General features: G+C 39.5%; 3 protein-coding genes across 4 annotated transcripts; 1 reads left to right on the plus strand and 2 right to left on the minus strand.

Annotated features, from left to right (window-relative positions):
- Positions 1–3006: 3006 nt before the first annotated feature.
- On the minus strand, positions 3007–9659 carry proca1 (protein interacting with cyclin A1). The gene is made up of 5 exons (XM_075474347.1): positions 9503–9659; positions 5982–6728; positions 5759–5891; positions 4978–5112; positions 3007–4877 (listed from the first exon to the last, which is right to left on the minus strand). The coding sequence occupies exons 2-5, from the start codon at positions 6628–6630 to the stop codon at positions 3191–3193; spliced, it is 2604 nt and encodes an 867-aa protein (XP_075330462.1). The 5' UTR covers positions 6631–6728; positions 9503–9659; the 3' UTR covers positions 3007–3190.
- A 1659-nt stretch (positions 9660–11318) lies between these two features.
- On the plus strand, positions 11319–15681 carry LOC142388174 (adenine phosphoribosyltransferase). Its single transcript, XM_075473146.1, has 5 exons — positions 11319–11661; positions 11757–11850; positions 12109–12255; positions 14091–14186; positions 14258–15681. The coding sequence occupies exons 1-5, from the start codon at positions 11539–11541 to the stop codon at positions 14398–14400; spliced, it is 603 nt and encodes a 200-aa protein (XP_075329261.1). The 5' UTR covers positions 11319–11538; the 3' UTR covers positions 14401–15681.
- Positions 14431–24496, minus strand: rab34a (RAB34, member RAS oncogene family a). 2 transcript variants are annotated; one of them, XM_075473143.1, is made up of 11 exons: positions 24308–24496; positions 20893–20988; positions 20726–20817; positions 20582–20650; positions 18845–18946; positions 18687–18751; positions 18522–18573; positions 18358–18439; positions 16787–16877; positions 15430–15537; positions 14431–15350 (listed from the first exon to the last, which is right to left on the minus strand). In XM_075473143.1, the coding sequence occupies exons 2-11, from the start codon at positions 20965–20967 to the stop codon at positions 15283–15285; spliced, it is 804 nt and encodes a 267-aa protein (XP_075329258.1). In that variant the 5' UTR covers positions 20968–20988; positions 24308–24496; the 3' UTR covers positions 14431–15282. The 2 variants fall into 2 exon arrangements, with proteins under 2 accessions (XP_075329258.1, XP_075329260.1); XM_075473145.1 differs by having other exon boundaries at positions 14434–15350; positions 20582–20647.
- Between the last annotated feature and the right edge of the window lie 239 nt (positions 24497–24735).

Genomic DNA, 24735 nt, shown 5'->3' on the forward strand with positions numbered 1-24735 from the left:
TATGGGTGTAAGCAGCTGCAGCCTGGCACAAGTGGAGATTTTTTTCAAATATTCATTGCGTATCACCTAAAGTTGCCAACAGTTGTGCAAGTATACAAACGTGGGATCAGCATGAATGGGTGTCATTACCATGATAAAGATGGTGGGTGGTGGTTGGCAGTCTCCGGCTAACCTTGGCTTTCCTCTAGGCTGGTGACTTTACTGGCAGCTATCAACAGGCAGTAACACAGATGGAGATTCAGGCAGGTGTTTCTTTCATCAGGATTTCCTGCATATTAGTCGAACAGACTGGTGGCTTTAGCTGGCAAGCATATTGACTCACCGTCATAGGTAATATGCCACATGTAAAATATTGATCTAATGCTGCAGAAAATTGCTTGTATATGTATATTGTATATAAATCAAGTATACCCATCACTCATTATAAGTTAAATCCATTTACTTCTTTCACATAAAATCCCCTCAACACACTGCTTCCATGTTAGCAGCTGTTTGTTAGATTGACCTGTAAAGCCACAAGAGCCATGCTGAAGGGGAATATGCTGTGCTGAGATGCTAAATGAACACATACAGTCCAATCCAATTTTATTTATAAAGCACTTTACAACAACATCAGTTGACCAAAGTGCTGTACAAAAAATAAAAAACAAAGATTTAAAAGAATAAAATACAAGAATAAAAGATGTAAAAAGACATCAGAACAATGCAAATGATCCCAGAGCTGCAGAGAGATAAACAAAGAGACATGAAATGGGCCAAAAGAAATGTTCTTGGACAGAGACAAGAAATAGATTCACAACGACATGCAAATTTACCTCAAAATGTTGCAGGACAATCACAAATTTAAACAAATGACGACCAAAAATACAAATAGATGTTAAATTGCTGAAAAGAGATATACAATTACTAAAGACACACAAAGATATGTTCACAGAGATGAAATGAAAAGTTAGTAATGAAAAGTTAGAGCTGGATGAAAGTTAGTAAAATTACGAGGTCAAAAAGGTTATTTTAGGAGTTGTATCGGCGGTGATCCCTAGCTCTCTACCAACCTGACTCGGAGATTTTCCATTATCTCCATTTGGTATGGCAACAGCAGTACAGTTCTCTGAAGGTGAACCTATGCAGTGCTATATTTACACTTGGCTCTTCACAAATGAATCCATAGTGTACAACATCAGTAAGTGCACATACAGTCCCCCAACATCCAACGTGGAACCTGATCAGTGACTTGGCCTTACAAACCATCCATTTATCTAGCAATCCCAGAGATCTCCCTTTCCCTTGCAATCTCTTCCCAGGGAGACCAAAGTTTTCCCAAGCCAGCTGAAAGACTAAATCTTTCCACTGAGTAGTTCTCACATGTTGATTTCTACATGCATTGATCATTAATCCTAATATAAATCTTGAGTTGGACAGACTGGCACACTTCATCTTAGTTTTTATTGCATAGAAATAAAACAATGAATAATATTTTCTGCAGGTATTTTGGCAGATAATCCTTTTCTAACATTTAAAAATAATAAAACTGATCTATATTCAACTGTTGTAAACATGCTATGAGCGAAACATGAACGTGAAATGTATTTTCAAAGGCCATAGACTAAAGCTGAAATGGAAAATTCCTGGCACATTCTCATCCCTTATTGTTCAATTATATTATCATCACACATCTGACTGTGTTAGCCATTCTGCCATTTCAGCTTATGATTGTGACCGTGGGCCAATAAGCTCCTTTAAATATCTGGGTCTCTTCCAAAAAAAACCTATTGATTTTTAAGAGATTGTAAGTGTTTGTAATATTTACAGATGAGATGACATGTTTTTTTAACATCTTTCCAAAACACTTCAAAGTGCCTGATGTGATTGGGGTATAAATTGAATGAATTGTGTGCCAAAACCTTGCATATAAAGTCGTCTTATGTAAGCATGTGAGAGTCAGCTGACCTGGAGGATTTCAGCCTCAGCATCAGCTATGGTCATAAAATGCAAGAGGTAAAAGTAATGAGCACCTAATCGGTGTGGAGAATGTGGCCCTGCCTGAAACCACTTGCTGGGGAGGCCAAAGTCTGCAGGCCCTGGAAACAAAAGCGCATAGTATGAACTCATTGTTTCCTTGTCCTGCTTTTTGAAGTGTGGAAAGGAAGGACCACAAAACGTTGAAATCAGGCTAAGCAGGTTAGTGTTAAGCCTCTGAGGTTTAGATTGCCAATTTCTTCCCTTCTGTTCCCAGCTTGGATAATGTGCACAGAAACATCAAACAGCTGCAAGTTAGCGAAAGAGACTGATTTTCAATGTGCCAGCAAACTAGCTAGATCAATTAAATCTCTTTCTCATTGACAATATCAGAAGCTTGTATCATTTCATCTATCTTTGAAGCTTAAAGGAGTCAAGTGGAATTTACACATTTACTCTTAAGCTGAGAATTAGATGAGAAGATTTTTACCACTCTGCATATGCTAAATATGATGCTACCACTAACAACCAGTTAGCCTAGCATACCTTCAAAAAAAAAAAATATCGCTTCATATTTAGCACACTTCATCCTGGAAGTATCTTTACAACTTTATGATTTTGAAATTTCTTGGCAACATTAGAAGATGTTGAAACAGGTATTTCAAAAATCTTTTTGAGATAACTTTGTTGCCCCTGAAGTACTGTCCTCTTTTAATGACATTTCTAATAGCCCCCTTTGTCTTTGCCTAAGAATCTGTAAGCTTTCAGCGTCTTTTGATGCAGTTAAAGCATCACTCATTGATTAATTCAAACCATATGAACACTAAAAATTAAGCACTGGTCAGTTTTATTTGTTTTTTATTTTGTTTGAAGAATCTGTCTAAATTACTTAAATCGTTTAGTTAATTTTCCCATTAGCTTCTGACAACTCTCTGAGAGAGAATATTTTGTTCCTTAATCTTCTCTTTTACTGTTTAACAAAACAAAGTAAGGTTTAATTTGCTTATTTTATCTCCGAACAAAAGCTGAAGCAATGACAAATACAGGATTAATCATTCAGAAATTTTATTACTGACATGCAGGCCAAATATTACAAAACATGATTCTCACATTATAATCAAATTTGATTTTTTTTAAATGGAATATCATGAAGCTTGTTCAGCTTATCACCGGGAGCTTGTCAGATAAGATCATACTTTTCTATGCTACTCCTGCTACACCTGCAACACATGGCTCATTGTTGCCTGTTAGACTGCACAGCTTTCCTTCTTTTCTTCCTGTTGAATTGTGCTTTTGCTTTCTCAATTGATAGCTGAAGTGGACTCATGACAGGTGCTGCTGAGATGGTCATCCAGGGCTTTTCAGACCTTAGCTCTTCTCTTGTGGCAATGCTGAGTAGTGAGGTTGCAAGTGTGACCGGTTCAGTTTGTTTAGGGATAGAAACTGTGTCAGATTTCTTTCTTGGTTTCCTCTGCTGTCTGGTTGGCAGCTGGTGGCGTTTTGTGCTGACAGAAGGGGTGGCTGTTGTAAAAACCCTCCATTCACTGTGAGTTACTGTTTCTTGCATTGCAGCAGCGCTTGCAAGGCTGCTCACTGCAACATGAGTGTCTGGAGTTGTAAGAACTGCGGGCACGTTTTCAGACCTGCTGTGAGAAAAAAGTGGGTTTTCACTTGAGGGAAGCGCAGCTGTTTTCCTCCGTCTGTTTCTAAGACGTCTCTCTTTTGACCTTTGCCTGTTCAAAACATTAATGGTAGAGCTGAGAGCTGTAACTTGAATGCTCTCTCTGTAAACATCTGGCCTGTGTGAAAACTGCGGCTCTGTGGTGGGAACTGACTGTATGGTGGGAGTGGTGTGAGGGATGACATTCAGGCTGTCCACAGAGGAATTCTGGTGGTCAGCAGGCACAATAGGAGCAGCAGAGCTGGCTTTCCTCCTTTTCTTCCTCCCCTCTCTGTCTCCTTTCTCCTTTGACCTGATCCTTTGGACTTTGGGGATTACAATGGGGGCACTGGTAGTGCTGACAAAGGGTTGCCATCCAGTGAAGCTTTGTTGCTCTGACTGTGGAGTTGTAGTAATGGCCATGATGACAGAAACTACCTTTGAGTTCTCTGTGTTCAACACGAGGTCTTCAGAAGAAGAAGAAATGATTTTCTTGCTCTTTTTTCTCCTCCCTTTTTTTTGTCCTCTGGTTTTTGCTTTGTGTGGATTTAGAGTTGCCTTGCTTGTGGAGAAAGAGATTTCTTCTTTCAGAGCGTCAGTGTCCGACTGTCCTGGCCTCTTTCGAATTGACAAAGGTGACGTTAAGGAAGCTATCTCCTTATCCATGGCTGGTTCATCTCTCATGACTTCATTGAAGGGTTCGTCTTTTGCTCTGAGCTCGTATTCGCTGTCATCAACTCTGTTTGTGTTTATACTTGGCTGCTGGTGACTGTATGACTCACTGATGAAATTATTCAAAGCCAAGACTTCTTCTGCTTTGCTGCCAGGTGGTGAAACTGCAGCTCCTTCCTCTACTTTCACGCCTGACTCTGCCTTCTGCTTTCTCTTCTTCCCCTTTCCTTTTCCTTTTTGCTTTTTGTTGGTTTTCTTCTTCTTACCTGTGTTCTTCTTCTTCTTCTTCTCTGAGCTTTCCGCCTCGTCTTTCTCGGAGTCGGCGGTGGAGCTTTGAGATGTGGAGACTGTAGCGAGCACCTTGATGAAGTCCTCTGCAGCCGTGACAACGTTTCTAAGTGACGGTTCTTCTGGGCCTGACATTGTGGACTGAGTTACACTCTCCGGTTTGTCTTCTTTATTGCTTTTCTTGGAATCTTTCGACTTGGGAGGAGCAATCGGCAGTTCATCAATGACGTCAATCCCTCCAAAGTCATATGGCACTGCCTCTCTTAGCACAGCGATGGGGAGCTTCTCATATCGTTTACACCTAGGCGAAAGCACAGAGAAGAGGTGGTGGATGTTAATTTCAGAAAGCAATACAGTGCAGTTTGTTGCAAATCAATCTGAAACTCCATGCTGATACTTACAGGCCATACCAGTGCCGCTCGGCACACTGCTCCTCATAGGCAAACTCAAAGCAGGGAACACCAATGACATTGAAAAACGCCTGACCAACAATTCTGGAGGATGTGTCATTGACATTCCTCAGACAGGCTTTCAACCTGCAGAGGGAACAAAGAAATCATTCAAGGTATACAGTTTGCTCTGAAAGAGAGGACTGACATTACAGGAGCAGGTGCATGATTTGAATGATAAACATGTGGACATGCATTTAAATGGTAACTATTTAACTATAGTTCCAGAGTGAATTAAATGCACTCTGTTTTTATCCGTCTGATCAAGCTTCATCAGCTTTTATTTGGTTCTGCAACATATTATTCAGCTGTTTCTCCTGACAATTTGACTTTATTTAGTCTCTGCAGACTCTTTAAATACACATCTTCTTAAAGTACTTGTAATAATAATGATTGTAAATGCAAAAATATATTTAAATTGGTTGTAAAACTTGCCACCTGGAATTTGTCACGATGACATGAATGCACTGAATTCTGTGAACTCAAGTGATTTGACAGGGAATAAAATAAAATTTGTAAAAATCTACGGACGGCTATTTATTGAACTTAATGTCTGTAAATTCAACATGTTTAAGTTCACAATGTCAGATATGTCAGTTCTCTTGATTTTTGTGCCAGTTCTTTAAAAGGTTGATGACCAGTGTTGCATCATTTTCATATAGGCTACATCTTAATGTTTACATATTGCTACAATTTCTATATGTGGACATTAACTTGATTTATTCTTACTCACACATTGTCACAGTCACAGTGACAGATTGAGTGCCACTTGAAATTGGTGTGTCCATAGTTTGAGGAGAAGGCGTGAATGACATGAGGGCAGTGGTCATGAATGCGGCAGCAGCTGTCAGTGTCTGCAAACTCTCCTGCGGATAGGGGGTCACTGTCAAAATGGCTTGGTAAACACTCTTAGGACAAAATATTTTATCAACATTTTTGTACAGATTTTAGCTTACCCAGCTGGTCATAGTTATCCGCCATGTTACCGGCTCCACACCAAAGGGTCCCAGGGTAAGTAAACCCTCTCTTGGATCTTTTCAGGACCTTGTCATCGCTCTCATCCCTCCTCTCTCTGCTGCTGCGCTCTGATCTCTCCTTAAACTCCCGGCACATCAGCTTGGCATCATCCATGCGCGCAAAACGCGTGTCCAGCTGCTGCCCGGCTCTCTGCTCCTTCAGCCCCAACCTGCACTCATGCATGAATGATCTCACCTCAATCTGATTCACTATGACGGAACAGTTGACGACCTTCCCGGCGGGACTGACCACGGTGCGCACTACCTCGGCTCCGTCTGACACCTGATAGAGGAAGTTATCTCCTATGATTGACATTTTTGCGCAAAAGGTGCCGTTGATCATGGAGAACATCATCTTGCTCTCCTTCTCTACGTCCAAAGCGCGGCTCAGGAAGTCGCCCTTGACGACGTTTCTGTCCAGATAAGACAGAAAGACAAAGAAGACCGACCACATGATGCGGCGAGTGGCCCTTTCAGCACCACGCGTAACGGAGACAGCTCCTCGGGGTTTTTCTGGCACTCCGGTGCAGCCCTCCCACTTTAAAGGCGACGTTGAAGTGGTGCGATCATTAATGCGATAAATGGTCATACTGGGAGGAGTCAGCACGATTAACCTCTTTGGCCTGGGCACCAAATCTCTTTGTATTACTCACAGCCAGCAGTTATAACCACCGGTTTATTCTCGCACTGCAGAGAAACATACAGAAGGAGAGCAGAGGGTTAATTTGTGGGTGTTCAGGAGTTGAACGTCCAGCTTCCACCGCAGAGAGACACATGACCGCGAGTTACCTCCCAACCCCCTCAGCTCACCCCCGAGAAAGTGGAGATTTACTTTGGGAACATGCATGGAGGAGGTTCTTGCCCATGTTTTCCATGGTAACAAGCATGGGGTGATTGTGCCAACACAGGACATTGGACATCTTTCAAACGCCTCAAAACAGGCCCTGAATCGGTGATGACCTAAATCCCAATGTAGAGACAGAACTCTTTCACTGAGGAATGTGAAGAGAGGGAATAGTCTCATACAAACTGCACCGAGTGACCGAAAGGCCTCAAAGTCAGAAAAGGTTCAGTGTTTTATGACCACTGCTTTTTGACACGAGGTAAATATAGGTCAATTTACAACATAATTTGTGTTTCAGGTTGATTTTATTAGATGTCCTTACATTTCAACCCTTTCTAGTTGCGTATTGAAATATTATCTGTTTGCAATAGATTTAACCATGTCTTATGAGATACATTGGCTCAAATATGTATTTATATATATATAAATGTATGTACGTATAGTATAATGATAATTATTTTCTTTGAATTTCTTGATGAACGTTAGGAAAGATGTCAAGGTTCAATTAAGTTAGGTGTGCTTGGTGAAAAAATGGATGATCTTAAATAGAATTTCTTAACTGTTGGTTCTGATATTCAAAAATATTTGTGGAAGACAAACTTTTTTTTAACTTAGTTATTAATATAGCAGCAGCTGCAGTTGTGCTTTTATAATCACTTCAGCCCTTACACATACGCCATTTTGTGGATCTGTCTTTATTATCTAAATAGAATGAATTGTTTTCATAACTTATTTCTAAAATCTCATTTACAAAATAATACACAATGAAGTCTGCTGCATCTTCGAGTGGGTGCTCTCTATCTTCGAAGGAAAAAAAACCCTATAGTCAGGTTACGTTTTGAATCAGCCCAGTTTTTTGTCACATGGCTGGTCTTATTCTAGAGGAGGAGATCCTGCCTACTCAAGGCACTGAAATCCGATTGCTGGAAGGCGGAGAGAAATGATGTAAAATCAGCAGAGGCAACATTCGACCACATCTTGAGGGAGGGGATTGAAAAAAAAGTTTTCCATGAATTAAAGTTGTTACTTCTGGAGGTATTTCTGACAAACAAGGCTGATAATCCTAAATTAAATAAAAACACCTCAAAGGTTTACTTGTGTATTTTAGATACATTCACAATGAACCAACATTAAAAACACAGCTTTAAACGTGGCTCCTTACACTTAGTGTTAAATACAACAGTTTTTTTTTTAATCTTATGGAAATACTGATCCCAATCTTTTTTAGCTTTTTCATGTGCTTCTACAGATTGATGTGACCCTTGGTGAAGCATTATTGCACTGTTTGGTGCTCGGTAGGAATCTCTTTGCAGCATTCACAGACATCAGCTGCAGAACACTGCCCCCTGGTCGAGCAGAGGGGTCAGTGTGAGCCTGAGGTGCTGCACAGTTAACAAATGAAGTGTCCTGCCGAGATAAAACTCAACTATTCTACACTATTTACAATATTTGAAAAAGAAAGTACGCCTATTGTAAGGCTTTATGTATCAGGATATTGTCAAAAATCATCTGCCTCCTACCAGGTCTTAGAATGAAGTAAATACAACCATCGACGGATAACAACAGTTATACAATATCATTATTCATATAACAAAACCTAAGATAAAATTCACAGGCAGTAAGTGGAAAAACTATACGTAAACTCTTATTGCCTCAATATAATTAAGAGGGTAAAGTAATGACAGTACAATTGGAAAAAGACTCAACAAGTATGGCTTATTTGGAAGGGTTGCAGGAGAAAGCCTCTTCTTAAAAAGGAAAAAGGAATCTGAACAAACCACAAGACTTCTGGAGAGATATCCTTTGGACATATGAGAACAAAGTGGGTGTGTTTGGCTATACAGCAGCATGTTTGGAGGAATCCAAACAGAGCACATCAGCACAAACACCTCATACCAACTGTCAAACATGGTGGTGGAGGGCCTGGGCACCTTGAAGTCATTTTCTCAATCATGAACTCCTCTCTGTGCCAAGGTATTCTAGAGTCAAATGTGAGGCCATCTGTCTGACAGCTAAAGCTGGGCTGAAACTGGATCATCAACAGGACAATGTTTCCAAACACAGCAGCACCTCTACAACAGAATGTCTGAAAAAGAGCTGTTTATTAACCACTGCTGCAAACGTCATAAAGAAAATGATTCCTTCAGGTTATTGCTGCCACCAGAAGCTGAGTCAGCATTATTTGTCAGACAGGTTAACATATTAAATTTGTTCATATCCGCGTTTCTTATCTTGTAAATCTTGGATTTGTGCTAAAGACAGTATTCACTGCATCATTTATGGTAAGGTGATTTGGTTTAAGGCCCACATGAAACCAGACTGTGGGAAAGTTGGAGCGCTGCGGGCAGACGTGTCAGAACAGTTTGAAATCTGTTTCATGACACTCAGATGAAATTTCAGATATTTCTTTGTTTAAAAACCTTTCCGGTTATGAGATGTGAAATATACTGTGAATACAGTGAGATCAAGGATTGAGTTTCTGCTGCAGTGAACGTGATCCCGACCTTGTTATTAGCAATAACAACTTACATGTGGGAAGGATTAACATTTTTATCTCTAGTTCCACTTCATTCAGTCCACTGACCACGGTGTTAGGTGTAGTAAAGAAACAACTCACACATTTTTTATGGATCTTCATGTCATCACCTAAGAAATGCAGACACGGTCTGCGGATTTTTGAGGGTAGCAGCAAAAGAACAGACAGTATAGTTCACAGGTCTGAAAAGCTTTGGTTTTCAGCAGAAGCAACAGATCCGTTTGTCCAAAACTAGGTTCAAAACCATGATGTCCATTAGTTTTTCTCATGAAAATTGTGACATCTACTCCTGTTCAAACAGAGTGACTCTCCCAGGGCCCTGCATATGCCCTGTGATTCATAAAGAGAACATGACAAAGAGTCCAGTGTTTAACAGCTCTGTAATGCATGCCGAAACATGTTTCCCAGCTCTTTATTCACCTAATGTGAAATGAGCTTTTGTGGAAACTCATCAAAGAGGCTTTCTGATTCTGATTGGTTGGTTTCAGCATTAAGGCTCGCTCTGATTAGAAATATAAATCTGGATTTTATTTATGAAATATTTGAATTAGGAAGGGGTCAAGTTTGATACAAAAGGGAGGAATAATGTGTGTTTAAAGGCTATTGAAGCTTGGAACACAGATGAACTCCAATGGGAGTTGTCTCAATTATGACATTTTAGCAGATGATCTACTGTCACAGAAATAATTTAAATGAGTAATGTTAGTGTCTCAGTTCATTTTATGCAGTTATTATAGTAGTGCATGCATTTCTGTTGCTCATATCCATGTCTGCTGCAGAACAGACTTCATTACATGTGTGTAAACAGTCAACTCTATAAAATAGTGGAAAACAATGAAAATATAATATTTTTCAGACAAAGTGGCACATTGAGAAGATTATCTCAAATAACTGCAATTATATTGTACAACTGACTGAGTATCATAACACATTTTCTCCCGATAAAAGAATCCTCAGTATGTTTTGTTTTTTAGCTGTTAAAGCAGGCCGAAGCCTCAACAGTGTTTAAAATCGCGATTTCAGTCACAAGCTTGAAGCAAAATTCCATATATGAGCTTCAGTTGGATCTAAAATCTGTCATGATTGCAAGAAATGTGCAAATAAAACAACAAAAGATGCAGTTGAACTGATTACAAATACCTTCACATTCTTCCAGTATTATGTCTATTTTTACACTTTATATTAGTGATGATGCATTGCGTTCAGTCAGTCTGGTCTTTGATGGGTTTTATTTTGACACAATGTTTGACAGTTACCTGATTAAAGACAGTCTCTTGAATACATTAAAGGAAATGGAAACATTTTAACACACATTTACAACAGGTGACGGTAATCCTAAATGCCGGGATTTAAGTGAAACACGAAAATGTTTATCTTTAATGGCCCCAAACTATTAAACACAAAACAAGAGGGTGTTGAATACAAATAATTCCTAATATTTTCTGAGACAAGGCAAATTTATTTAAACAGTACAATTCAACAATTCAAAGTATTCAACATAGAACATAAAAGCAGAAAAACAGAAAAAGGTCAAACAGAGACGGACCTGCTATTATTCAGTCCTTCAGGGAAATCAGTTAATTAAACACAGTGATGAAGAGGAAAGTTGCAAGGTTTGATTTAAAAGAAGCAAGTTTTGATGCAGAGAGTTGGTTTCACATATGAAATCCATAAAAACAGAGAGCAGCTCCTCCATGTTTATTCCAACTCTGGGGACACAGAGTAAACCTGCTACTGATGACCTGAGATGTCTGAAGATTCCTAATGTACCAGAAGATCTGAGGTGTACTTTGGCCCCAAACCAAAAGCTTTATGTACCAACAGCAGTATCTTAAAATCAACTCTTTGATGGAAAGAAAGACATCAGGATTCTAACGAGGACCTGAGCACTTGGACAAGGCTGAGACTGATCATATAAATGATTAGCTCATTTGATTGTCAAAAGTCTTCCCTAACTGTAGAGAGATTCTGTAACTGACTGCAGTGTCATGAACAGCACCCCCCCACCCACCATTCACCCTCCTGGAACCTGATCTGAACGACTCTCTCTCATTAAGAGTCCAGTTGGTTCTCCCCAGTTTGTCCCTCGAACTTCACAGACCAGTGCTGTACTTCAAATGGACGTGTTGACTGTTCCTGCAGACAGGCAGAAAGGATGGTACCTCTCTCTGATGGCCCCAAACACAAAAGGGCCAGCGTTCGCCTGGCTGGACCCGTCGAGACTCTACTGCAACCCCCAGGTATGAGGCCAACGCAGTGGATTCTTTGTCTTCAGCTGCACAATCGTGTGCACACTTTGCATGGTGTGTAGTTACCCTCTTTGCTCCTGATCCAGGCTCTGGCAGACTGCGTGAAAGATCTCCTCGGCCCATTCCATAGCGACACCATTGACCTGGTTGCTGGGATAGATGCAATGGGATTTATTCTTGGTGAGAAAACAAAGCAGTTTATCTTCTGAGGGGAAAAATACACAGTTCAAAGCGATCACACTGCAGACCAACCTCGTTTAAAGAGGTTGTTTCTGTGCTTGCACATCGGTTGAGAAACATGAACCCTCAGGCAAAGGTACTAAATTTAGAAACAGAGTTTACCCATCTAAGATCTGCCTCTCACACATGGCATGCCAAGCTCTTTCACAGGAAGATTGACCACATTTCTGTTCAGAGGCTATTTTTGATGTTTTTCAGGGGCGTCTGTTGCCACCACTCTTGGAAAAGGTTTTCTGGCTATTCGTAAAGCGGGCCATCTGTGTGTTGCAACCCAAAGCCAAAACTACACAGATTACACGGGCAGAGAAAAGACTATGGAAGTAAGGCTGGATGTGCTAAAACCAGGTTAATCTTCCATTTTTCCTTAAACTAAGTTGCATAAGTATTCCTTCAAAAGAAAAATGTTTGGATCAAGAGGATTAAGAGAGAAAAGATCACTCTTGTCTTCCACTGTTCTGTTGTGTTGTGAGGGCTGACAGCGGTATCAGTACAGTTAGATTGTTCTTTCTGTTTCGAAAAGCTACAAATAATTAGAATAATTTGATCACTTCCATGTAAAAATCAGTACACTAAAGCTCTGAACTGAGGCCCTTGAGAGGGCACTTAAGAGAAAATCTTCACTTTTTTTTTTTTTTTTCCCTTGTCCTGTCCAGCATTATGGCAGCAGAATTGTAATCTGAATACCGTTTATGCTAAACACATTTGCTATGCCAAGGGAAGCTTTATGAATGTAAAGCTCCCTTTGAAAATCTTCACTTTTTGTGAAGAAAATGAAAATCTTCGTCAAAATTTAAACAAAATGAAGACTGAACAAAAAAGATAGATTAAAGATAGAAAAGATCAACATTGCTTTTCGTTTTATCTGTTAAGTCAGTATAAACAAGTGAAAAATGTCTTACTTCTTAATCTTCCACATCCTAGATGATGTGTTTGTATCTCAGTAAAAAATAATCAGTAACTAAAAGCAGCGAATCCTCGCGTCTGGGAAGCTAAAACCACCAACTGATTGCTTCTGATCAACGTAATAAGCCCACAGGAGTTGAAGAACTTGCTTGCTTGTAATACAGCACCATCTGGTGTTATTCGAATGAATCAAAGTTGGATCTATTTGTTCACATTTATTTTTTAAATAAGTGTTCTTTTAATATGCACTTTATTTATTGTAGAAATTTTGGCATTAGAAATTAAAAAGGCTTTTTTTGTTTTACTGGCATTTTGAAAAACATATATCACAAATGGATTGACAAGAACATTTTCCTTTTTTTGGCCCTTGGTGGAAGAGAATCAGCTTAAGTGTTTACATAGTTTTGTAGTAAAGCAACTCCTAGTTGAACTCAAATTATATCATGAGTGTGTAAACTAAAAATTTGAACACTTTAAACATACATTCCAGCTCCTCGTTTCTTCAATTCTCATTGTTGGAGCTGAAGAGGGAAAAGTTGGCTCAACCTGTTGAGTCACAGTCTCCTCAGCTTTTGTTTATACAGTATTTACTTTTAATCAGAGGCATGTTGGCCATATAAGGAAATTTAAAATAGCTTATCCTCATTTGTTGTGTTCTCTCTTGCAAGAAATGGATGTACCTTGCCTTTTATTTCACAAAATAATGTCAACATTGACACAGACTGAGACATTAAAGCTGTTAACATAATTAGAGACCCTCCATACCTCAAAGATGACCTGTTTGCGCTTCTGCAGTCTGGGAAAACTACAGGTCTGTCCACATCCACACACTTGGGTCCACACATCTGGATTGCTTTCTTCTATGATGCCTAGTAGGATTACCCTGAACTACCACAGAAAATCTATGTTTTTCTCACTTTAATATGGCACCATTAATGTCAAACCTACAGTACATGTATACATACATACTTGTTTTTTAATTTCTAAAGCGTTCATAATTTAGTGCATACCCGTAATTGGTGCAGATTCTGTATGTATGTTTACCTGAATGAACATTTATGCTTGTGTCTTAAACCTCAGATCAGTTGGGATAGTAAGAAAAACTCAAACAAGCGGGGGAAAAAGACTATTACTTTTTAATTCAGCTGTAGACTGTATAAACCCAAGATGTTCCATGGGTTTCTCTTTTAATCCTCAACTTCATTTCCTTTTTAAAAATGTTTTCATTTCTAGCCGCATTTCAGACATTTGCTGTTGACGTGTGTGTTCTGCTGCAGGTTTGAGGGTCTTGTTAGTGGACCAGTGGATAGAGACTGGAGGCACAATGAAGGCTGCCATCCAGTTGGTGGAGAAGCTGGGAGCCACAGTTGTAGGTCAGTCATCAGGATGACATTTCAATGAAGTCCAGCACTTGAGTTTAGACATCTTGCCCTGTTTGCTGCAGGTGTAACGGCCGTCGCCATCGAAAACACTGAAGGAGGGAAGTGGATTAAGGAAAACTACAAGTCTTCTCACTGCATCCCCGAGGAGCTGCAGAGCCAAATCGATGGAAAGTATCTGGACTCCTTTAAAAGCTTTAGCAAGTAGACATGGTTCCTCAGGACTTCAATGAAGAAGAGCAGGCATTTTATAAAACTGAGATGGACACAAAATACTTGCATAGACTTGTATTTATTAATGAAATACAGTGTAGTGATTGCCTAGTTACATTTTAACTATTTTTAATAACTGAAAAAAATTGATATGATTAATTTTCTCTTTTGTAATTTTTTACTGACGTGTAAAATAAACAATGAGACACTTCAGTCACTCTAAATGGTAAATATTCACATACACTATGTCAATAAATTCAGTCATTGATTTTATTAAAAACAAAGAAAAAGTACCTGTAAAGAATCAGTAATACGAAAAGGGGTCTCAGTCTGTTGAAAGTGCGCCCACACAGGATCACATAATAAATCTGAAGGGCCGACTGATGACCATCAGCCAGGTAAAAATTTAAATCTTGTTTACTTTATCTCTTTAAGCCCCTCACAAATACAACTGGTAATGTTTGGAGAAATGCGGGTTAAAAGTACATACTGTGAACAAAACTTAATAGTACTGAACAGACTACAGCAACAAGACTAAAAATTTAATCCGAGCTCTCAGCAAAGCAAACATCTACAGTCGGTCTTTGGTTTCTTGGCAGTACCACAACAGTCATTTTTGTGTGCTATTTCTGTGTCAATCTGTAGCTCCCAGCATGTTGAATTGAGCAGCACCACAAGAATCCACACTTATCCCATGGAGGAAAGCTCCCAAAGCCAGGAAAAACTGACTTTAACCCATCAGGAAATGAAACGTCAGCGTCCCTCCCCCTCTTCCGACCACAGAAATCCTCCCAACTCAGCTGGACAGCAGCCATCTGCTGAGAAAAGCCTCACTCCGAGTCTGTGCGTCTGACTTAAAACCTCCTGCTTCCATCCTTTACTGACAGCAGTTGGGCTGCTTCTTCTTTGATGTAGTGTACACATTGTTTGAATTGCTGTTAATTCCTGAGAGGGACACAAAGCTTTCCGTTAAAATATGTGACATTTAATCATTGTCGTGTTTCGAGACCGCCGGGATACTCACTGACGATGTCTCCGATTTGCCTCGTTTCACTTTTCTCCAACTCAGCAAGGACGTTTGTCTCGAATGCCAGTGAGGCAACTCGAAAGAAGAACTCTTTCACGTTTTCCCCTGCAGGAGGAGTCAGATGCGTCAGCGACTGCATGAAAACTAGAGTGGTGGTAATTTTAAAATTTAAAATTGTGGTCCAAACCATTCAGAAAATTTAAATGTGTACAAATACTTATTGGTTCTATAAGCCATTGGACCGAAAATACGGGGGGGGGGGATAACCAAATGATTTTGCCTGTAGTGTCTTACCTTACAGAGCAAATTATTTTATTTCAAACACACCATAACAGAACTCATTCAACAAAAATTGGACAAATATCTACGAGTTCATTTATATGTGGGAAAAAAAGGGAAAAAGAAATTCAGTTCATATCTGTCTCTGAGAGCAAAACGATATATAAACCTGCTCAGTAACTGAGGTTGAACTTTCAAATCAGACCCTCCTTCTGTAAAAGGTGCTGTAAATTAATAAATGGCTTTCTCCATTATTGGAATATTTCACCATCATATACACTGCCTGGCATGGAAAAAATGAATAAATAAAAATGACCAACATTTGGATTTAACTAAGAAACTGATCGGGGTTGCTTCATTGGTTAGATCTGGGTTCAGAAACATTATGTGCACAAAAATGAGGTCGTCTGACTCCCTGAAGGTACTGAATGACCAGGTTTGTCAATCAATACATTTTTTTTTCTTTCCTGATGGCACGGGCACATTACAAGATGACAATGCCAGGATTAATTGGGCTCATATCGTGAAAGAGAGGTTCAGAAAGCAAGATATATATTTTTTTCCCCACATGGATTGGTCACCACAGAATCCAAAGCTTAACTCCAGTGAGAATCTTTGATCTGTGCTGGAGAAGACTTTACCCAGCGGTCCGACTCTCCCACCATCAGTACAAGACTTTCCGGAAGCATATCTAAACAATACCATGGCGAATGTGTGCCAAATGTGTTTTAGAGCCTTGAGAGTCCCCAAATTGTTGCCCTTTTTGGAGCCACAAATGACCGTATTTTTGGAAAATAAAGGTGATTAGACAAAAGTGAGGTTCTTCGAGGACTTGAATCTATTAAATACCAAGGTTCTCCAACTCACTGAAAAGAGGGAGTGAATCTGGCTGACAAGGCCATCATGGATTTCAAGAGTTATGGACTTAGTGTTTGGTGACAGAAGTTGATGCTTTTTGGATGCAGATGACTATGTTCGTACTTATATAAAGTCTATGGCTTTTTAGCTACAATTTTTGTCCTGCTGGTATGAAACTTTTCACAGCATTTGAAAATGCAGTCTTCTAAAAAGTCACCTGTCAGCGATGAAACAGCCCAATACTCCGCGTGGATCTCTTTTGCTAGTTTCAGGGCATCTTGTTCGATCCGAGAATACTGAGCAGGAGACTGTCACACAAAACAGAAACAGCAATCAAACACAACTCTTCATAATATATTTGAAACCCACAACTACAATCCATTATTGAGAGCTGATCTGTTATTCAATATGCTAGAACAATGAAGATGCTCACAAAGGTAAAAAAAAACAAACAAAAAAAAAAAAAAAAACACTCATCCTGGAGCCTAAAAACACTTATTAAAATCTGTAAATTGAGATAATGTGAGAAGTTGTTGTCAAATTAAGTATTCAAAGGAACCACAGTAAAGTGTATCAATGTAACTTTCTACCACTTTAAAGGATAAGACCGGTTTTTTGACATTGGGCCCTTGATTTCACATTATAACATGATGTTCTACTCACCCCTGCTTGTTGTTGAACATTTGGAGCTGTTCCGAAGATATTCGCGAGGCGTCTGGCGGCTCTCTTGAGATATTCGGCCATGAAACGGTTTCCTATGGGCAAGCTTATACAGGCACAAACTATGCTGTTTATAATTTATTAATTACTCTACATTAGCACTGATAACGTGGAGGTGCGTCGCTTACTTAAAAAAATCCGGGTTACTGTAATTTTGATTTTTTCGTCGTAAAGTGGGTGTTACTGACGTCCTCGTCGTGCTACTGCCACAGACAGCCCACAGACCTGCTGCCTATTTATTCATTCGGCTAAAATTCAAAATTAGTAACCCGGATTTTTTTAAGTAAGCGACGCACCTCCACGTTATCAGTGCTAGTGTACAGTAATTAATAAATTATAAACAGCATAGTTTGTGCCTGTATAAGCTTGCCCATAGGAAACTGTTTCATGGCCGAATATCTCAAGAGAGCAGCCAGACGCCTCGCGAATATCTTCGGAACAGCTCCAAATGTTCAACAACAAGCAGGGGTGAGTAGAACATCATGTTATAATGTGAAATCAAGGGCCCAATGTCAAAAAACCGGTCTGACTTAATAAAGCCCAGCTAATAGGTTTATTTAATCAGAGCTACAACAATTAGCCAATGAATAAATATGATTACTTAAATGTGAAATTGAGCAGCTTACGAGAACGAAAGTAACATATTGTTTCAAACTTCCGCGTGCGAGTGGTGCCTGAGCATTTGCAACTTTTCTCAGTTTTAGATCGTTGTTAACTCAATATCTTTAGGATCTTTTGAACTCCCGGTTGAAAAAAAAACATGACATTCAATGAGTAACATGCAGGGTGCTGGAAATCATTACAGACTTCACAAAATAGAAAAGCAGGATCGGTACAGCTTGAAACTGAGTAAATAAAGTCTTAGGAATGCTGCTGTGTTCGTCATTTCTGCCTCAATCACATTATGCTTTTGGGGTCTAGTGAAGGAAGAAAAACATTCCTGGGGTTTGACCCAGGACACAGACTCTTTGTGCTGCTGGCATCTATCCAAACAATTCACATCTGAGTCCAGGAAAAACAACATAAAATGTCTGAACCCATGTTCACTTCAAACAGTAGAGGACGTACACTCAGGTCTTTCTTTGTGCCAACAAGGAACAGCTGAACAGCGGTGGGGTCGTTCTCTTTCAAGGCATCCTCGAGCCACTGCCTGGAGACACCCAAACATGGCATTAAATCCACAAGGCAAGACAAATCAGTGTGAACAATATTTTTGTGCTCAATTTGCTTACCTTGAATGGCCCAAAGAGGCAATGTCATTTAAATCAAACACGATTATCACAACTGAGAAAAAGGAAAATATTGCTTTAGTATGATTGCAGCTGGACACTTCTGACGTTTTGTTCCCAATTAAACAATACTGAAAATGGAAGGACAAATGGAAACACATGACTTACCCTGAGCTCCTCTGTAGTATGTAGATGCAATGCATTTGAACCTCTCCTGGCCTGCAGTGTCCCAACTGCAACACAGAGAGATGCGGATGAGCGACGTCACATTAAACCGTTTAATTCATTTCTTTGAAAGAAAAAGAAAAAGTACAGATCAGACTTACAGCTGCAGGCTGAAAGGAACACCCAGCACCTCAAAGCGCTCCATCTCAAAGTCAACACCGATCGTTGCCTTGTAGTTCTTATCGAAGGCATCCTTGCAAAATCTAAAAAGACAAGGACCATAACTGGTTCACACTGATAACATCGCCAAGGAAGTGATAATGAAGGTGTGTGATGATTCAGATCAGAAGACATCTCTGATAGTGTGGTCTACATGATGAGATTAATTCGATTATAGCTATAGTTGGAGTATGCTCCTTATTTGAGCAAGGCCAATTATCCAAGTATATATAGCGGTGAGTAAATGGAAACATTGGAACAAAAATAACCCGGTACGATAGGTGGCGCTGTACCCATTTCAACTATTGCTAATAGAGCCACTTCTTCACCACCACCAACAACAACAAACTCAGGCATTCATTTCTTTGTGATGAGCATGGTTGTTGCACAAATGCGATGCACAACGGCGCATTCTCCATCGCGTTGTTTGTTTCTTTCTGACGGCGGCAACAACAACAGGAATATCGTCTCCTCTGACTTCCGGTTCACGACCCCGGGAAAAAATCTCGAGCATGCGCAGAACGCAAAGTCCAATTCTCCACGTGCTTCAGAGTCTACAAGCACGTTTAGTGTGACTTTCAACCGAGTTATCTCAGGGTCTTAATCTGACTGCAAGTAACCCGATCCGGTCCAATTTTTATTCAAACTAAGGTGTAAACATGAACTTAATAACTGTCTTATTGTAATTTAGCTATTAATCCGATTCTTTACAGTGCCATGTGACCCCACTGACTGTTTCAGATAATCAAGTCACTGGTCAGAGGGAATGAATCTAGCTAATGACACCATATAAATGGTGTTAACCTTGAGTTTCATAGGAGAAGTTGGTCATTTATTTATGGGAGTGTTGAAACCTGGGACATTTTGGAACTAGGTCCTAGTGGCCATCAATATTATTGCACTTGAACATGACCATTGACAGTCTTGGAAAGGTGAGGTCAGACAGCCTGTAAATGCCACGCACACCATTCAGCAGAACCACTGCCAACGAATCCTGATCACTTGCATAATGGGGCTTTACAGCAAATTTGAACGAGCTGTGAAGAACAGATGAAAGGAGTGGCTATCAAGCTCAGGAGAATGTAGTACAGGCCAGGTAGAGAACACAGTAGAAGCAAGGCCGAGCATGGAGCAGTAGCACTCTGAAAGCCATGCGAGCTCACCGGCATCTCGCTCCACCTGAGATTTTGCTCTGCTACCTCCAAGCTGCCCCAGCCTTCTCGGAGCTAGTAGCGATTTAGCTTCTTATCAGTTTGCAGAGCTCCACAGCCTCTTGGGACTTTAAAGGCACTTCAACATTGGCTTCTTCTGACAGCAAATAACTATAACCCTTTATACAATGGTTAAAAAAAATAACCTTTTTCTAACATTTACTTTTTAGTGCATTTGGAAAGTGTTTATCAACATTAAGTTCTGCAGAGTCAAATGGGTATTTCTCCACTTCAGCCCTGAAGTTAGCGAGTTTCAAAGCGCCAAAGACAGTAGGGTCCATACATACTCACTCTGACACAGGATGGGCCGTCTCTCCTTTTTCACTTGCACATTTTGTGTAAAGAGATCTCTTTGCTTCTGTTGTTCAAACTAACCAACATTTATGAGAGTCATGTAGTGAGAGTCTCCAAGCAACAAAACAATCACTTGACCTGGCTTTCACATAATAAATGAGTGAATGGGTTTACCTATTAATCAGGCAGGTTTTCCCCACAGCCAGATCACCCACCACGATAATCTTCGAGATTTTAAATCTGCTGGCAAGAATAAAATAAGTAAATAAATAAGAGTTGTTCAGTGCAGACTGCATAAATGTAGGTGTCAGTGCTCACCCCACGGTGCCGGTTCGCTGCTCCTGGCAAGCGGTCTTCACTTTATCGTGGAAATCATCCTTCGTGTCGAGAGCTGCCTCTTTCCTGAAGGACTAAAGAAAAGCAGCTTTGAGAGGCTGTTAACTGTTTAAGGACAACAACCAGCGGACAACACTGACTGGTTTTACCTGAGGGAGCTGAGCGATGATTCGGTCCCGACGAACCGGAGGAAGAACACTCATGCCTGAAACTCTGACAGACATGAGGCCTCAAGGGAGTGCTCACTGGACAGAGAGACAACTTATCAATCAACCAATCAATGATGATAATTCATAATCATTTTATCACAATTCTGGTTTCACAGTCCAGACATTAGGATATATATATTATATATATAACTAAAAGGCCATTAATTAAACTTAAATCTAATTTCAATAAGATCATACATGCTAGATTCACAGTTTAATCAACTAATCATCATTTCTTTGGAAAACTGAAAACTTTCCATCAGGATTTTCCAGGTGACATCGTCAAATGTTTTGTTTGGTAAAGAATCAAAAGCCTGAAAAGAGTTATGAAGCAGAAAAAAATCCTCAAATTTGTCAGTTAAGGTAAAAAGTGTTAAATAAGACATATATATATATATAATAATCTGAAGACGTCGGCTCTGGGAAACAAATCAACATTTTTCATTTCATTTCATAGAAAGATACATAACTGTGTACTTAAACCAGAATTGTCAGATGAATGAAATCATAAAAAATAAGTAATAAGTTAGAGCTCCACTGAATCTTCCAGACCTTTTTGACATTATAAAACAGCTCTTCGTTCATCTAGCGGTTCGCTCAGGAAGCTTTCATCCTATTTTACACCACAGCTTGACCTTGAGCTTCAAAACCATTTACTAATCAGGCTTAAAATGTTTAAACTAATGTCTTTAACTTTCCGTCTATTGGAGAGACCATTACAGCTTTAACTATACAGACCCTAACTGAAAAATGGCTATGTTGTTGTAAGAAACGTTTATTGTATGGTTGTGGGCCACATTATTTATTCAACTTTTAGGCTAATGGTAAAGAGCTGCTCAAATGTGGATACTAAGAAAGCCAAACATCCCCCAGTTTTGGTCCCAAACATTAAACATAAGCATTTCACCTTTTGTAGGTGACTCAAAACAACAGTTTCTTGACTGAGATTATTGATGTTGTCTTACTGCCAAAAATAATTTCCTAAGATACGTAAAAGTTTCATCATATTTGCATTATATCTGTTCACATAAGAGTAATGACAAAAACCCAGAACAAAACCTAAGAAAGACAGTCTTTGGCACGACGCTGAAGTTGGCATCCAATTCAGCATAAAGGGCCATTTCACTTCATTTTTTGCATTCTGATCGCCCAAAACAGGGTCCTGTATGGAAACTACATTACTTAGAAAGCTCAAATCTGAATGGAATTATTCTAAAGAGGCTGTTGATTCATTAAAACCTTGTTTGTGATTCGTGAAACCTTTTTCTGATTTGTGAAAATGCAGAACAGGGCCATTTTACTGCATTTTTGGAATTCTGATCACCCTGAACTGGGTCCTGTATGGAAACTACATTACTTAGACTGCTCAAATCTGGATAGAATTATTCTAAAGAGGGTACAGAGTCTTTAAAACACATTTTATTATTTGTGAAAACTTTATTTGGTCATTGAAAATTCAAAAAGTTCCTCTGAGCTTTCTTTCTTCTTTTCATTTGGATCTTGAAATCTTGATTAAGTAAATGTATTTCAACCTTACATTCACAAATTGTCTTGTCTGGTATAGGGTGAACTCTAACAGCAAAATGTTTAATATCCAATTCATCAGTGCACATAACACATAATGGCAAAATACTACGGGTTTGATAGACGATATAATTAGGAAGTTGTGGTACAGTATCTAAGATAGTGTTAATAAAGGGATGAAGGAGGTCCTGTCTGCACTCAGATGGGAGGTAAGATGACTATGATGGGAGCAGGAGAAGACAAGCAGGGTCTGAAATGATAGCACATGTTAGTGGAAAGATTAATGAGAAGACAGCAATAAATGTGTGATGCAGATTTCATCAAAGCATCCAATACAGAATAGGGCATATTAATGGTTGGACTATGGGATGTCTGATGCAGGCAACAATAAAGGCTGTGGAAGTGATTGAAGCGGTGGCAGAGGTGGACCACGGGCAGATGGAAAAAATGTGAGAGAATTCATTGTTTCTAGATAAAAGAACATGAGAATAAAGTCAACAAGTGAAGAAGACTCTTGTAGTTAGTGACGTAAAATGCATGAACTTTTTCTTTTTCCTATGTAGTGAAAGACGGGAGATCCTCATGGAAATTAAAATGAACATGGAGAGGCGAGGACTTCTGTGAATTTTGGGACAAAGAAAGGTTTCACAAATTCTAAAGTGTGTTTGATATCATTTATATCATGTGATCAATGATTAAACCCATATTTAATCATTTTTAATACAGGTTCTGGTTTTGGATGGTCCAAATGAAAAGAAGAAAGAAAGCTCAGAGGAACTTATGAATTTTCAATGACCAAATAAAGTTTTCATAAATAATAAAATGTGTTTTAAAGACTCTGTACCCTCTTTAGAATAATTCTATCCAGATTTGAGCAGTCCAAGTAATGTAGTTTCCATACAGGACCCAGTTCAGGGTGATCAGAATACCAAAAATGCAGTGAAATGGCCCTGTTCTGTGTTTTCACAAATCAGAAAAAGGTTACACAAATCCCAGACAAGGTTTTAATGAATCAACAGCCTCTTTAGAATAATTCCATCCAGATTTGAGCAGTCTATGTAATGTAGTTTCCATACAGGACCCTGTTTAGTGTGAGCAGAATAACAAAAATGCAGTAAAATGGCCCTGTTCTGCAATTTCACAAATCAGAAAAAGGTTTCACGAATCACAATCAAGGTTTTAATGAATCAACAGCCTCTTTAGAATAATTCCATCCAGATTTGAGCTTTCTAAGTAATGTAGTTTCCATACAGGACCCTTTTTTGGGCGATCAAAATACAAAAAATGAAGTGAAATGGCCCTTTATGCTGAATTGGATGCCAACTTCAGCGTCGTGTCTTCGGCACGTTTCTATACAAAAGGACATGAGATGAGGAAGCTCACGTTGTCCTCATTGTTCCACCTTTGTTCAGATTGTGTAAATATTTCATATCCCCAGGCCACCAGGGAATAGACAATAGCCTACCCTTGAAATGCAAATGAGTCAGTATCCTGGCACTAGTTTGGACTCACAGTGTGGGCTGCCCAGATATAGACGCAGCCAGTCAGAGACATCGTTTGTTATCCATTAAATTAAAGAGCCAGACGACTGTAATCAGTGCTGATCCACTTACTGTCCGATTTAATCCTATTGTTCATCAAAGCTCCCGCTCAAGAAGAAGTCTAATTTCCTTCATTTGTTTGGATTCCGTACACAACTGAAACCTGGCGACCGTAAACTAAATTTCACAGGGACTGCGGGGGAATTGTTAAGGCTACACAGCAAAGCGCGTTGAGCAAAGTAAACTTTTAAAAAGCGGCGTGTTCGAGCTGTAGAGATGTTACAGGATACCTCAGGGTGGTCCGCTCCACTTTTCTTCTCTCTTCTGCTCCAACTCTTCCTCTCAAAGACGCTTCTCACGGTGCACTAACACCGCTCAGAGCCATTTTAAATGGTCAAAGTGTGAACATTTGTGGAGCTGATGTCGATCCACGGAAGTTAAGGGAGCAACAGGCTGGAAGCGAGCAGCTGCTGACTCAGTTCCCTGGATTCAGTCTTTCCTCCCACATTTACTCTGCTCGGTCCCCTGCTGGTGGAAATGAAGAATGGTCGTATATCTATCTATCTATCTATCTAATACACAAGCATTATTTTCATTCTAGGAAAAAACAACAACTTGCAAACATAAATAAACAAAGAATCCTGGTTTTGTTTCATGTCTAAAGAGGTAGACTTCTTTGGATTTCCTGACTCTCCTGTATTAAATGGCATGTATATCA

This window comes from Odontesthes bonariensis, chromosome 9 (genome assembly GCF_027942865.1).
Source record: "Odontesthes bonariensis isolate fOdoBon6 chromosome 9, fOdoBon6.hap1, whole genome shotgun sequence".
In the NCBI taxonomy this organism is placed as follows: Eukaryota; Metazoa; Chordata; class Actinopteri; order Atheriniformes; family Atherinopsidae; genus Odontesthes; species Odontesthes bonariensis.